The sequence below is a fragment of the Typopeltis vanoorti genome, chromosome 20, assembly GCF_054136105.1.
Source record: "Typopeltis vanoorti isolate ZY-2024b chromosome 20, IOZ_Tvanoo_1.0, whole genome shotgun sequence".
Lineage (NCBI taxonomy): Eukaryota > Metazoa > Arthropoda > Arachnida > Uropygi > Thelyphonidae > Typopeltis > Typopeltis vanoorti.
In genome coordinates this window covers 90,298,388-90,315,525 of record NC_143568.1, presented here as the reverse complement: position 1 = coordinate 90,315,525, position 17,138 = coordinate 90,298,388, and the positions used below count along the sequence as shown (strand labels likewise).

The following is a 17,138-nucleotide window of genomic DNA, read 5'->3' as shown; positions in this document are numbered from 1 at the left end:
AACAATGACATATCCAACAAAAATAATATTTTTATTTAAGTCAGGTAATTCATGTAAGTTAAGAAAACATAAACTATGAGACAAATACGTAGTATAAAATTATAAAACTTACAAATTGTACATAAATTTCATTGCACATAATGCATAAATGTTTTAGACACAATAAAATAAAGCGCATATTTTAATCGTCATCACTATCTTCAGAAATAACATTTCGTAGATGTTCTTTAAGCGGCCGGAGGTCGTCACCACTTGAAATCTCTTGGACATCATTTGTATAATTCTCATTGCATACTTTGGCTGGTTTAGTCATCAAGAAATCAGTAATAAGACTTTGTTTCCACTATGCTGCAATTTTTTATTAGGTTCATAATATGGCGCTAAACAAATATCCAATTGTCTCGTGAATTTTCCCAAGCACTTCATTGAGGGATCATTATCCGTAAAATAACTTCCTAACTTTCTTGCCAAGTCCAATCCTTCTGCTAATTTCTTTAAACTGAATTCTTTAATGGATTCATCACAATCAGAATCTTTGGCAGAACTTTCCCCGCCATTTGGTTTGATGCCATTATTATTTGTACCAGTTCCTCCTCATTTAAATCTGTTTCTCCATCAATTCACTAATTTCGTTTTCAACCATATCGCAAAAGCCCTCTCCACCAAAAATGTGTGTGTGACGTTTATTATATGATGTAGTTCGGCATCCACTGGAGGTACGAAATTTTGTTCCAGAACGGCTTCAGGCCATATTTTTTTCCAGCAAGCATTCAGTGTAGAGGGTTGTAATTCCTTAATTGACAGAGAAATAATTTTTACACAATTCAATATTGAAAACTCTTTCCACGCTTGAGGAAGTGTCATGTTTGGATTAGATTCCATTTTTTCCAAAATTAATTGAAATGTTCGCCGAATATAATATGGCTTAAATGATATTATTCCTTGGTCGAGTGGTTGAATAAGTGAAATAGTATTAGGTGGCAAAAAAGTTATTTTAATATTCGGATGGCTTAAATTTGTTGGGTGACCTGGTGCCGTTATCTAAACTTGGTAGAATTTTGAAGTCCATATTCTCTTTCTTTGTGTAACTTTCTACATCGGGTACAAAACACTTGAAAAACCAATTTTCAAATATGCTAGCTGTAATCCATGCTTTTTTGTTGGCCTGCCAATAAACAGGTAGGGTGGACTTCTCGAGCCCTTTCTTCGCATGAGGGTTTGCGGATCGGTTAATAAACATTAGTTTTGTCATGTAATCATCTGATGCATTACTACAAAACAGTAGAGTAAGTCTATCTTTGGAAACTTTGAATCCAGGAGCTGATCTTTCATTTCTCGAAATATAGGTGCATTTTTGCACTTTTTTCCCATATAACCCGGATTCATCCGCATTGAACATCTGGTCTGCACTGTAACGACCTTCCCTAATGATTTTTAAAAGTTCTGCTGGGTATTTCCAGGCAGCTTCAACATCTGCTGATACTGATTCTCCCTGGATTTTAAGATTATACAAAGAAAACCGCTTTTTAAAGTTTTCGAACCAACCCTTACTGGCACAAAATCCATGCTGAGAGATTTCTTCTGAAGAATCTTGATCGAGTTCTTTTAAATGTTTATAAACTTTGAGAGCTTTTTGCTTAATAAGGTGTCCATCCAAAGGAATTTTCTTTTGAGTGCAATCTTCTATCCAAATCATTAGAGATTTCTCCATTTTTTTCTATTAGAATATTGTGAACACGAGCAACGCGCTTTGCACTTACCGTTGACCCAGCAATAACACTTTCTCGGATTTTATGTTCATTTTGTTTGATTGATGATTCATTTAAATTCAGAGTCCTTGCAACAACTCCTGGTTTTTCTCCAATTTTCAACCGATCCAAGATTTAAATTTTTCTTCGAGAGAAATGAATTTTCTCTTCAATGTTAGTTTTTTCCCTTTCGTTGCAGTTTTAGTGGCCATTACAATAAAAAAAAGCATTACATATGTATGTAACTCACCAGAAAATAAACTGCTCAGCTTGAGAATAACACACTTATGATTTTAAATGTGCTTTCCTGGCAGAAAACAAAGACAATTTTCAACAATAAACACTTTATACAGTAAACGCTAGATGGCGAACATGTGGCACTCGTGCCAGAGGTGGCACGTCTGTGAATTTTGCTGGCATGTCAACGATTTACAGGTGATATCCTTTTATACGCTTATAAATTATTCAATTTTTTTTTTAATTGTTACAATACGTACAAGCTGAATTTTGTTTTACATAAGACAGCAGCTATAAAGACGGGCATATGATTGTTGCGGTATTAACAAAAGATCACACGACCCAAAGACAAAAGCAACCGACAAGTGTTGAGTTGAAATACTAATTCTCTTCAATCGAATTCCATAACATCTGAAACTGTCATAACAACATTCACTATTAGTTTTAACACATTCACAACAGGGTGTCATTTATCGTTTCGATGGAACTTCTCATTACTGACTGGCTCAACTCACACAAATGTTTCAACCCTTGGTTGAATTTTATGGCTTCTTGGCAGGCGAACTCACACATTCATTATATGGCATGTTTCAATTCTTGGTAGTCTTTTATTTTAAGTTAGCCTTTGTGATCTGTCATAATGACATTGAGAATTTCAAATGCAATCAAACAAACACTTATTTCATAATAGAAAAATTGGACAGTGGATTTTAGTTAGATACTGTGTTTTGGTGCAACATATGGTTTTTGCTTAAGTCTATACAGCATAGTTTCTGTGAGTGGGGACGTGTGATTTATTAGTTAGCACCGTTTTTATTCCATCTGTCTGTAATTGCTCTATTTGTTGAGAATGACACAGACTGCAAAAGCCTCTGTACAGTACCTTATTCAGTGATACAATAAAACTAAATTCGATACTTATAACTACTTGAGTGATACAGCAGACAAATTTAACGAAGATAAAATTTGAGTTTTATGTCCCGCGGTGAAAAATATGAAAAAAATAAATAAAGGGTTGCTACAATTTGTAGGCCGCATTATATCGAAACCGCGTTGAACAAGGGATACTACAATTTGTAGACCACGTTATATCGAAACCGCGTTGCATAAGTACTGCGTTATACGAGTTACCTGTACTTAGAAGAGTGAAAGTGATTAGTGAATTAACTTGTTCACATCCAGCTGTGCACTGTTGCTGTACATTATATTACTGTTAATTTGAGAGAGTGTGTCTGATGTTTTGCCCGCACCTATTAAAAACCACATAAGTTATAGGTTAGTTTCATACCATGAGTATCACTTTAGTATCTCTGGTTTCTTTCCAGTAGATTCTTCTACCTTGTAAAAAATTCTAGTTTTTCCCAAATATTAATAATTATTTTAAAAAAATAAGAGAAATTATAATATAAAGAAAACTAGGTATTTATTTCTGGGAAAATTCCCATGTTACTTCTCTTAAAAAGCTATTATTTTTACGGCTATTATAGCCTGTTTTTGTTTAGGAGTGTCCCTTATTTTAAATACATTGACTTTTTTTCCTCAAGAAATTTTTAGGGCATTATAAGTGTATTTTAAAGGAAAATATAGCAGAAAAAGTTCCCTTAAGTGGAATAATATATTATATATTTATATATATATTATTTAAAAAAAACTCAGGTTTTCAAAAAAATTATTCTTCCTGCCTTGCATCAAACACTCCCCCCATGTTTTTTTTTTTTAACAACCTAACAGCAGAAGTATGGAGAATGATGTCATCCTAGCATCTAAACAAGGTATGTACAACATTTTCTTCCTAAATTATTCTGCTATATTTTCCTTTAAAATACACTTATAATGCCCTAAAAATTTCTTGAGGAAAAAAGCCAATGTAATTAAAATAAGGGACACTCCTAAACAAAAACAGGCTATAATAGCCGTAAAAATAATAAAGAAAACTGTTTAATTAAATAACTATACAAACATAATTATTTACATAAAGAAAATTATAAGAGATACACTCTCCTGCTTGAAATTTAAATTTAGGAATTATAAAAATCCAGCTACAAACGAAAGAAAGGAAACAAATTCCTATACCAATCCTCTCTAGGATTAAAACAGCTATTGTATTTTAATATAATCAGTTCCAATAAGGAATCTTTGCACAGTAGCTCAACGTTAACACTCTTTATAAATAAACAATCGCATCCTCCTCTGTAACTTTGATGCAAATAATTCTCAAAAATGTTACCTTACTTCAGAAAGCTGAACATGAAATTAGAGCAAACTGTTTGTTTTACAGTTCTTTTAAACAAATCTTTCTTACATTAGGTCAGATCCTTTATTTGAATCACACAATTTTCTTATCTTCAGTATTCTGTAATACACACCCTATCATGAAGAACACTGTTTAGAAGAAACATACAACTTTTTGATTGAAATAAAATGTTCAGTCTTCATTCCGTCTGTTGATGGGAACAAACACAGGCTTATATAAACAAACAATAGACAAATTGTGTTGGAACACTTGCTTTCCCAACCTAAGCTGATGTATACTCCTTTTCAACAAAAACAATATTTTTGATCTTCTTATAATATCTTCTGGTGGTCATACACCAGTTTGAAAGAAATTAACTACTTTCAGATAAATCCATAAGTCTCCAAATAAATTTCTGTAATCCTTTCTTCTATCAAAATGGCCACACATTAGCCAACCATATTTCTTCTCCCTCTCTTTCTCTCTTCCCCCCACCTTCTTCCCTATCTGTGCATATGCATGTTGCACCAGCTTTAAACTGCTAGTATAGGCCAAAATGTAGCACAATACATGAACTATGTATATATATTGTCAAGTCTACACACTATATGTTCAATAGAGACATAGTATAATGTTTTAAATACACCTGGTCGTCGACTTACGACTGTCCGCACTTACGACCACAAAAAAAAAAAAAATAATAAATTAACGAATAAATTAATAATAAATCAGGCAGCTGCGCGTATGACAACTATGAGATACAATAGTTATCGTACGATAACCTGCGTACGATAACTATCTCTCACATACACTGTCGCTTTCAAGCATCTGTTGCGTGTGGTGTATTAATTAAAATTCTACAGAAATACTACCCATAAAATGTCTAGTAAAAGGAAAATGCCTTCTTCTACAGATACGTCAGCTAAGAAGTCAAGGAAAACTATTGATTTAGAGTGTAAAATGAAAGTTATCCAGAAGTATGAAGGCGGAAAGAAAGTGAATACGATAGCACGTGACTTGAAGTTATCACATTCCACGGTATCGACGATACTTATGGACAAAGAAAGAATTCGGGAAGCTGTGAAAAGGTCCGCACTTATGAAGCTGAAGTCTATAATTTTAACAAAGCAATGACAGGGACCCATCCACGAAATGGAGAAATTGTTGTTTATGTGGATGGAAGATTTAATACAGAAAAATTCACCCATGAGCTTTTACACAGTGCATGCGAAGGCTATAGGTCTGTTTCAGAGTTTAAAATCACGCGTCGGAGACGATTATGCAGAAGATTTTCAGGCTAGTACTGGATGGTTTAAGCATTTTAAAAAAAGATTTGCTTTGCATAATGTATGTGTCACAGGAGAAGCAGGAAGTGCAGATGAAGATGAAGCCCAAAAATTCATTGATAGTTTCGACTCTTTAATCAAAAAAGAAGGTTATCTACCGGAACAAATATTTAACGTAGATTGTATTTTTGTGTTTACAGTATGTACAGTATTATTTTTTGCATTATGTACAATATACATTATTATAAATTTAAAAGATTATAAAAATAAATTATAAAGATGATAAAAAGATTAGAAAGGTTAAATAATACTGTTAATAAATATATGGTCAACATACGACCAGTCATCCAGAACGGAAGTCGGTCGTAAGTTGACGACCAAGTGTAACAGCTTCACACATATAAGAAAAAACTAAATTGAATTTATTACTCCTATATACTTAATGTAAATTTTAATACTTAATGTAAATACTTAATGTTCATAATGTAAATTTTGTTACCAATTCTTCTGCTTTTTCCTGAATGAAGCTCGTGACATACTGAGAAAATATATAGGAGTAATAAATTCTATTAATTTTCTCTTAAATGTGTAAAGCCATTATTTAAAACATACTATGTCAAATCCACATATTCCATTGGCATTATGAAATGTTGCCAATACTCTACATAAGTCCAATACTGTACAATTAACTAAAATTACAATTCTTTCTTTATTCTCTTTGTGGAGACAGAGATAAGTGAATTTAATTACAACACTAAATTAAATCATGCAATAGTAGTAAAGAAACTAGTACATTACGGTAAATGGAGGGGAGGGAGAAACATATGCCCAATTTCTTTCTCCTTTAAAACTCTTTTTTAATAATACATAAGTCACCTAATAAAAAAATGCATGTGTATCTCAATAAAACTCATCAGATACTCCAAATTACAGTAATACAGCATGAAACACATCTAAATGCATGAATGTGTTAAACTTCATGCTTATATAAGTAGTGTTATGAAAATGTTTTTAGCTTACTTAGTTGTCACTTGATCTACCAAAACACATATAGCAAAATGTGTTCTATTCACTCAGCTTTACTAGATCGGTGTTGAGTCAGCAGAATGCATTTTTCCACAGGAGTATGATGAATGAAGAGACAGTACATAATTTCAAAGTGCAGCATGATAGATATATGTTTGTGAATCATTTAACTTAGCTTATACACAGTACTATATATGCTACAGGCATACATCCTTTCAGGAATAATGTTTTTTTTTTTAGAAAGAAAGAAAGAAGCAACTTGATGAGTTGTTACCAGATTAATATAGAAGAGATTTTTTATACGCATACCGGCCACTGATTTAGAATCTTAAAAAGAATTCTGAAATACTTTGGACACATAATAAGTAGTGGAGATGGAGTTGTAGAATAGATTCTCTCCCTTGATGAGTCTTTGGACTCCTTGGAGGTGTTACATAATAATAAGAAGAAGAACAAAGAAATAACAATATTGAGAAATTTTTCTAAGGTAAAATGGAAGGGGGGAAAAAAGGAAGACCTAAATTAAGGAGAAATCGTATTGTAAAATTAGCAGTTTTCCACTATAGAGTGTGATTAAAATGATATTAAATAGAGATAAATGGAAGCAAATTGTGCATATGCTCAAAAATCTTCAAGTGTGAGGAAACCAGGGAGAGAGAAAGCTGATGTATTTCTTTTAGATGGAATACTTCCAAGTCTGTCATTAAAAGAATTTTACATGCATCTTAGCAAAATGTAGTGAGCTTATTGAGCCCATTGACAAGCTGCTTTCTTTCTGTTCATATAAAAAAAGGGAAAGCTGATGGGAAAAGCTCGCATAATAAACCCTCATTCCTGAGTACATTTGGGAATATGCTAACCACAATCAGACTAACTGATAAGTCCATGGATTCTAAGATCATGTCTTTTGTTTCTTCAGTAAAACTTTAGAATTTTTTTATATAAGAAAGTATCTTGCCAGTGTGTGTGGAACTAATATGGGTAAGTGTCCTGATGATAATGAAAATTCACAAATTTAGTTTGTGAATTTTCATTGGCCCATAGAGCTTTGGAATAACTAGATGTTTTGAAGTTGATGGTACTAATTTCTCTGGACTAACTAGAGATCTTGATGAGATTATTGGTTTTGTTGTGTGTAGCACATGCTGGGTCATCACTCAAAATCCTGTGTATTGGTATCCAGATAAAAGATCTCCCATTTTGGTCATATAATCATATTAATTATGTACAGTAAAAGAGAGCATATAAATCAAGTTTATCATTTCACTAATTATTATTATTATTATTTCAAGAGAATCTCTATGGAGTCAGAAGACTCATGGTAGGAAGTCCAGACAGTCCACACACTACCACATCTCTCCTTAAAAGTATTTGCCAACAAAGCACTCATAACAGACTCCTCTGGCAACCCATTTCACTTATTCTATTCTACAAGTGAATATGAAATAGAAAGTAGATTTTGCCATTCTACAAGCATTCACCAACAAAGCACTCATAACAGACTCCTCTGGCAATCCCTTTCACTCATTCACCATTCTACAAGTGAAAAATGTAGTCATGAGGCCTTAACTAATCACACTCTTACTTAATTTCCAGGAGTAGTTTCTTGTTCTTCCCTCTCTGGCTAAGTGCTGAAAAATTTCCACCTTATCAGTCTTATAAAATCCTTTCAGTAACTTAAATGTTTCTATTATATCCTCTCTTTTCGGCCTACCAATTAATGTCTATAACCCACAAACCCTCGATCTATCTGCCCAGGTAATCAGACCTGTACACACTAATCCAGATGTGGTCATATCAGTACGTAATGATATTAAGGTTAATGATAACTTTATGTTATATTCTTTAAACATGAAGTTATCATTACTCTTAATATCATATATATCTTTGCTTAATATATCTTTGTTCACCTGCTTTGCTCAGTACAGTAACAGCTAATCTTAGTCACATGTAGTCCGCCTCTTATAAAGCATCTTACTTGCAGAGATGGAATATGAAAGCCAATACATTGGCCATATTAACAATAGCATAGCTATTTGTAACAACTTTTACCTTTTTTGATGACTTAAAAATTGTTCTATATAAATATTAAGCAGCTTTTTTCAGTGTATTTTTGCCAACTTAATCCTGAAAAGCAGTCCATAGTGTCTGCACAATTGTTTGATTTCATACTTTATGTAAATATAGTAAATATTGATTTTTAAATTAATTTTTGAACACTTCTTATTTCCAAATTTAAACTAGAATAATGACATGAAACCAAGTTCTTTCCAACATTGCATAAGTCTCAGAGGATATCATATTTGATAGCAATAACAGGATTTTTTTTTCTCTCTGAATTTTAGTTTCACGTTTGCTAAGTTAGTAAGTACATGAGAAGATAAAAAATTACTGATATAATAAACTGGTATTGCTGTTTTCGATAATTTGAAACAACCCAGGCCTGCACTGCTAGATTGAAGTCATTTTAAGGCATCGCTTTTCATACCAAAAATATCACTTTGATAACAAAAGAATGACTTAAAAAAAATGTTTCAAAATGATATTTTTGAAATACACAAGGATAAATTATGTAAGTAAATATGCAGGAAACAAAGCCTGTATCACAGTTCATTACTATATCTATTATGGAGGTAAGATAAATTATTTTCTAAACAATTATAAACAAGTAAACTTGATATGTGTGAAATTGATATTCTTTTCAGAATGATCCCATGCAGCTCTGTAGTCCACATGATGAGTACATTAATCGACATTTTAGTGGCTTAACAAAAAATGAACTTTGTGCCATGAATTCAGGAGCTGATACTAAGGTAGGTTTGGTAACAGTGTGTCTTGCTCCATCTGCTGTCTCTCTTCAACCATGCTGGCTTTTCTTCTATGCTCATCTTGACTTTGATATCTTCTTAAAGTGGTGTGTTTTCTTCATTTTCTTCTATGGGAGGAGGGGAAGCTGATATATTGCTTCTTCTGATAGCTGTTTGTACTATTAACACCATGTTTATGAAATTTGAATTTCAGCTGTATAATATTTTATACTAATTACAGAAATATACCTATCTCTTCTTGCCTATATAAATCATTGTAGGATTGATTGTGCACACTTATACATTTATATAAATTTTATAGATTTAATGAAACAGTAATTAGCATTGATTTTTATTTTAGTTTATAAAGCTTTCATAATAATTTAATACTAACAAAAAAAAATGGGACACATGTTTATGAGAGATCCAGGTACTGTGGGGTAGATGCATAAAAAAAGGAGTCATAGTACCACTGTCTCCTTTTTAATCATAGGTTTTAGGTGGTACCTGCCATTGCTGTTCTCATTTTGAAGTTTCTTAAATTGCTCATTTAACCCTTTGCAGATAAACGGTTATTATTACTGTATTATATTTTCTCTTTGCTTTTGCTAAACTGAGCTGTTGCTGAAATAGTTTAGACACAATTCTGTGGGAGTTTAATAATTATTCTATAAGTATCACAATCACATAAATGTCAATACATTTTTTCTGTATTCAATACCACATAAAAGAGATAATTTAATAAACTAAATTATTTTGAATGTTTGTCCTGCATTTAGTGTAAACACATACACAGTAGTTCATCGATCATAGAATCTATCATCAAGTTATTAGAGCTATTTCTGGATTAATTACATATCACTGAAAGAGATCTTATGTTACTGACTTTTAACATTTAGTAGTTAGAAATATTTAGAGAGCATTTTTAATTCTGAGTCATTCCTAATTAAGGGATATATTTCTAATAACTAAGGGAAGGTCATGTTTTAGCAGTTTTCTCACATTTTGTAATAATGTTACCACTGAGTTAGACAAGTGGAATGGATACACCATGATACTTTTGGATTTTGCTAAGGCTTTTGACAAAATACAGCATGGAAGACTGTTGCATAAATTGGAGAATATGGGATTGGATTATAAACTATTGGCATGGAAAAGTGGATGGCTGACAAACAGATATCAAAAAGTCATATTTGGGAGTAGGAATCTACAAGATTCACGGTAACCAGTGGTGTGCCTCAAGGATTAGTCCTTGGCCCATTGTTATTCAATCTATACATTAATTGATATTGGGAAGGAATTGAATAGAGTGGAATTGTAGGCATGTGAAAATGGCTGTAAGGTCAATAATAATAAATGTAAGGTCATGCACTTTGGTGTGATTAGATATCCAATGTCATATTATATTGGTGGGATTATGCTAAAAGAAACTGATCAGACTAGGGATCTTGAAGTTTTAGCAGACAGGAAGTTGAAGTTCAAGGGTCATATAGCAAAAATTGTAAATACAACACAGAGAATAATTAGAGTGCTGAAATGAACCTTGACATGTAAAGATAAGGAAGTCTTCAAGGGATCTTATCAAGATCTTGTAAAAAGGTCTTGATAAGACCCCTTGAAGACTTCGACCCCTTGAAGACCCTTTGATAAGACCCCATTTGGACTATTGTGTGCAGGTCTGGTCTCCTGGTTTCCATGGTGATGATTCTGATACAGTGCTGAGAATGCAAAGGAATGTCAAAAATGATATCAGGATTGTGGAATACTGATTATGAAGACAAATTAAGAATTTGTAGGCTGCAGACACTAGCAAACAGCAGAAAAATAGAGATGATATGATTGAAAGTTTCAGACTTCTGAAATTCTTGTACAGAATTCCAGTAAATGGAATTTTTCATGTTATGGAAGGTGGGGAAAGGACGTGAGGGCATCCTTAGAAGTTGAGAATGAATGCTGTCAAGATGGGGATAAGGGCTAGATTTTTCTCTCATAGAGTGGTGCATGATTAGAAAGGATTACTGTTGGATGTTGTGTGTGCAAGTAGTGTGATGAATTCAAGAACAATTATGATAGCTGGTGCAAATTGCATGGCCTTTCTCATTGAGTTCCTGACTTCTTGGAGGTCTCTCTTAATAATAATAATAATTGCTGTTCTGCTTAAAATATCTTCATATTAAGTTAAACTTAGCAGCCAGACTTTGAAGCTCTTTCTTGGGAAATAAATCTCCATTAAATTAGTACTTAAAATGAACTCAGCATTCTTGCTGAAGGAATGAATTAAGTGCTGACCACAAAATAAATTCCTTAAACTTCATGATTGCTATAGAAAAAGGAACCTGGGATCTCCTGACTAACCATGACAAAAGGACAGGCAACTGTTGCCTGTTCTTCATGTGTTATTGAATATAGAAAAAGTGTATGGATATTATGTGATATTTATAGAATATTTACTAAAATCCCACAGAATTCTGTCTAAACTATCTCCGTTAGGCAGTCTGCTATACCAAGTCAAGGACTGTACAGGTTCCCTCCACTCACAAAATATCAAAATATTTCTGAAATATTAGCAACAGCTACTGGTTTCTATCTATCTATCATTTCTAAGGTATGCATTACAGTTTTTTCTGAAGTGAAAAAAGAATTATATTTAAACAAACAAAGTTATGTACGAAAGTTCCTTTGGGTGAGTATACTTGAACTCTTACAACAGATGTTTACTCCCGAATCATTCCATCTATTTGATTTCATAATAGAAAACAAGCAGTTGTTTCATGTATAGAGTGTAAATCTAACAAAATATGTAACCTATTCATATAAATTCGTTAGTGAAGATACAGTTGATATTTGCTGTTAACATGATTATTTTTCTGTTAAATATTTTTATTGTCGATGATTAGACCAAATTTGTTTTAGCAGTTATTTAACATGGCTAAAGATACTTGAAAACTTGTAGCACATTTATGCAAGAGGATAACATCATTTGCATAGAGTAATAATATCAGGTTTAATAACACTTTGCTTAACAATGCGGTCCATATAGATAATAAATAATGGTGGAAATAGCATGCAACTTTACCTTACACTGAATTAATATCAAACCATCTTGATACCTTATTATTTGTTTTTCATGATCAACATACATTATTATTTTGTTATAAGGTGAAAATGTAGCCTAGATAATTCATGTTTGGTCTAATTCCATCTTATTTTTCTTGTTCTTTCCGCTACAACAATTTTTCTTAGCATTTTTTTCAAGTATGCTTACATAAATATTTTCTGAAAAGTTTGACAGAGAAATTCTTCTATAATAATCATTATTTCATTTTTCATAAATGGTACAAGACCTTTGATCCATTCATCTTAAATCTTTGTAGCTAAATCTGGATTATGTCGTACAGTATATCAAGACTTTTATACAATCGCCATCTTTCATTTAGTGTTACCTCTCTCTCTCTCTCTCTCTCTCTCTCTCTCTCTCTCTCTCTGTTTTATTTAGTTTTATTTCCTTCTGTTCCACTCATTTTGAATTAGACTTATTATGACACAGCAATCTTTGAACTCCTTGGAGGTTCTTGCTTAGAGACTTGTAAATGACTCAGCATGGTTAGACTCACACTATCAACACAATATCTATTATACCTCTCCATAAATGCATTGACCAACAAAGCACATACCAGACTGGCAATCTATTCCACTTATACACTACTCTCTAAGTGAAAAATCTAGAACCTACACCCTTGGTAACTACACTCTTACTCAATTTTCATGGATGATCCTTTGTTCTATCTCTTAAGCCAAGTGCTGAAACATATCCTTTGCATCAGTCATATAATCCTATCAACCCTTTTAAGTAACTTAAATGTTTTTATCATATCCCTTCTTTTACACCTGTCAACACTTTTGCAAACCAAAAATCCTCAATCATCATAGCATTCCACAGACTACTCACTATCTTGGGCACTCTTCTCTGGATCCTCTTCACCACTTCCTCATCTTCATGAAACCCAGGTAGCCATATCATTCCTCCTTATAAGGCCTTCATATGGTCACCTTGTGGATTACTGTGCTCAGGTCAAGGCCTTATAAAGAGGAATGATAACTTCCTTATCCTTGTTAGTATGCACTTCAATAACCAAGTGATTTTATGAGCTACTTTGGCCACCTTTGCAGTATATCTTCTGAATTTCAGTTCCCATTCATCAGTACCCCCCCAAATCTCCAGCTACATTATTTTGCTGAGTAGAGTTGCATCAATGTGATACAGAGCTTATGATCTTTTCATCCCAAAATGCATAACTTTCCACTTTTCCACATTAAACTGGTAACTGTTATCTTTTTTCCCACACTGTCAGCTTATTTGAATCATCCTGTAAATTCTCTTCATCACCTTGATTTACTATTATGCTACCCAATTTTGCACCATCAGCAAAAAACTGAATATTTCCCTTCAAATACTTTTTTATATCATTTATGTACAAAATAAACAGCAGTGATCTAAGCACAGAATCTTGTGGCACAGTGCTAGTCAATTGCTTTCTCTGGGAATCTGTCCTTCTATATGCTACTCACTGGTATCTGTCCACCAGTAACTCTTGTATCCATATCACCAACATTGTAGCCTATCAATTGCCTTTGCAAAATCCAGCAAAGTATCATCATGTAGTCATTCTCTTTATCTAACTGAGCCATCAGTCTTATAAAACGTTATGCAGCTTATAATTCAGTGGAGCAGTCCCCATGGAAATACCTATAGAAAAGGCATAATAAAGCAACAGAGTGTCTGTGGGAAAGTGAATAGAGGAGAATCTGAGGGAAGGATCATCAGTTAAACAAATTGCTCACTTCTGTATGCAATCAAGCATTCTGAGGGAAATTTTAGGTGTATCTCTTCAGTAGGAACAGTATTCTAAAGTTGGGTGAATTTGAGCTTTATAAAGTGTCAAGAGTTGAGCAGGAGAGAAATACTGTTTGGAATGGAACACTACTTTTTTGGAGACTAAAGAGGCTATGGACTTGAATCACTTATGTAAAGATAGATTGGATATGAGAGTTAACTCAAGCAGAGAATACTGGTCCCATTTGGCAAGAGGAATATCATCAAAAGTGAGAGAGAGAGCCATATGTTCCTGGAAATGAGACGGGATTGCATTTAGATGGCATTAAAATTCACCGGGTTATCTTCATCCCATTTAAGAATGGCAAGAAAATCAGTGTTTAAGACATTGGTTAAAGAAGATCTTGAAGTGTGAGTTATCTGAGAAATACAGTTCTTGGATAACTTTTCAAAACCTAGTAATATTTTGAAATGAAAATGAGGAGTGGAGAATCATCAACAAAGCTATGAATAGGATTGATATCAGAGAGAGAATATCTGATGTATAGGAGGAAGAGTGTGGGTAATAGCACTGAGCCCTGCGGAACATTAGCATTAATCAAAAAATCTGATGAAAGGAATCCATCCACCATGACCTGTGGTGAACAACCACAGAGGAAGCTGGCAATTCATGTGCAAAGGAAAGGAGCAATACTGTAAGATGATAGTTTGATAAGAAGGCTGGAATGTCACACTTGATGCCAACTTTTCCATGGCTGCCTACATCATCCAAAGGTGAGTAAGATTGACAAAATCTGCTGTGGAATGAGAATAGCAGAAGCCTTACTGATGATCACTAAACAATTGGTGGGTATCTAAGTAGTGAACCATTTGGCTGTTTGATGAGCTTTTCCATTATATTTGAGAATAGTGTTAGGGTCAGAGCAATAGGACAATTGTTTGATGGTTGACTTTTATCTTCCTTTTTTTTAGGAACAGTCTGATAGGAGCTTGCTTCCAGGCTATAAGGTAGATGCAGAATGGGTGTGAGTTCTGGAGCTCAAGCTTTTAGTACAACTGGAGAAATACCATCAGGGCTAGGAGGCTTGTTGATATCAAGGCCATTGCATATTTTTCTGATGTCTTTCTGCCAAAATTTGAGAAGATACACTGTCGATATTTATGGAATGGCAGGAGAGATGGTGTCTATATGAGAGTTGGAGAGAAAAAAAACATATCGAGAGGTCTGCTTGTCTTTGAGGTTGTTGCCACTGTATCATCAGGATGTGAGAGGTGGAAACATGGAAGAACAGAAATTGCATCCCACAGCCTTGATGAGGGATCAGAAGGCTGGACTGCCTTTGGGACAAGAGACAAGCTTAGTGCATTTGGCCCTTACAAAGTTTTTTTTTATTTTTTTTTAATTTTTTTTTTAGTAGTTGTTAATAGATGTGATGTAAGCTGAATGAGAAGCTGGAGTTTTTGAGTTAGACTGCTTTGGCACAGTTGTTGAGAATCAGGGTTTTGATAAGGTCAATGATTTTAGGAATGGGGAATAAAAGCAGTCATCCCACTGAGAATAATTTGTGTTATTAGATGAGCAGAAGCAATAATTAGAATGGAAATGAAGCAGAGAAGTCCCAAAGGTCATCCCAGTTGTCACTATTGCAGTGACACAGGATAGATACAGGACTGTGAATGACTGGGAGAAGGATCTAACAAAGGAAACATGGACAAGGTTATGGTCATACTTGCCCAGAGGAGAGCTAAGACAGAGACATGAAGAGGATTTTCTTTAATTCTGGTAAGTTGGTGAACAATTTATGTTAAATCATTATTGATAGCAAACAGTTTGGCTTCTTTTTTCCACCTTGGTCTGTGAAGTTGGAGAAGGGGAACTAGTCTGAATTGTGAACATTAAAATCACCAGGGAGGATTATCTTACAATCAAATTACTGGGGATAATTTGATTGTATAAGATAGACTTTCAGAGATAGGTAGTCAAAATGATCAGTGAAGTCATCAGAGTTAGGAGAATAGTAGAGGCAGCAAATTGAGGCAATTTTAAAGTGAGGTAAAGAAGATCCTAAGCCAAAGCAGATCATATAAAGGCAATTTCAGATGAAATAACCTTTGGCATGGGATATCAGATCTGACAAAAACAGGTCCTGCCCATCTTGTGAAAGGCATCATGGAGGAGGTGATGAGGAAAGTTGAAGTGAAATGTAGAGGATCCCAGTTGTTGTTGTTCAGTAATAGTATATGAAGTTTGAGTGATGGTGATAGTTAGGTGATAGTGAACATAATTGATACTGGAATTAAGACTTCTGATGTTAGTAAAGTCAAATGAAAGTTTTTTTATTGTGAGGAATTTAGAGATTTTTTTGTAGCCTTTTTGATATTTTTAGTGATTTTTGTGAAAGTTTTTTTAACCTCAGTGATGCTGGAATTTTTTCTACTATTGATCACAATCATAAGTAAAAAAAAATAGGAAAGTTTAAGAGTAGAGAGCATGTATCAGGAATGAAGGACTCAGCGATTACTTCCTCACATGGGGTACTCAGACTTCAGTCCAAGCATGGCCTCTCGGACAGTGCCTCCTGAAAGTTGCTGTACTTAGACTTCCTCCAGACACAGTCTGGCAAAGTAAGCATTAACAAGATTATCTGCCAGTTGATCAGAAGCCTCCTTAAGAGCTACCAACAGGTACCTGGCTGTCAAATACCTACCTTGTACTACCTGGCTGTCAGCCTGCAGCTGCATCCTCAAATGGAGGAGGTACTGGCTCCCTAGTTAAAAGATTTGAATGTGGAGAGCATGAACAGGGAGGCCTTCACCCACATTGTATGTTATTAGAAGAGGGGGGGGGGGGGTACAGAAACCTTCCTTTAGAGACAAAACAGCAAAATCCACTTAGCATCTCCAAAAAGAATAGTAGTGATATTTCTCTGGGCTGTGAAAGGCATATACCACCTAGCGATCTAGTTA

The 17,138-nt window shown here is 34.0% G+C and overlaps 1 protein-coding gene across 4 annotated transcripts in view; it reads left to right on the top strand.

Moving 5' to 3' along the window:
* Iml1 (GATOR complex protein Iml1) overlaps positions 1-17,138 on the top strand; it is a 414,032-nt gene that overhangs the window by 378,136 nt on the left and 18,758 nt on the right. For 3 of the 4 annotated variants that reach the window (XM_090410642.1, XM_090410643.1, XM_090410641.1), the window contains exon 35: positions 9,236-9,347. The exons of the other annotated variant lie outside the window; for it this stretch is intronic. In XM_090410642.1, the coding sequence (XP_090266768.1) occupies positions 9,236-9,347 (112 nt within the window). The remainder of the gene's footprint in view (positions 1-9,235; positions 9,348-17,138) is intronic. 4 annotated transcript variants of the gene reach the window in all.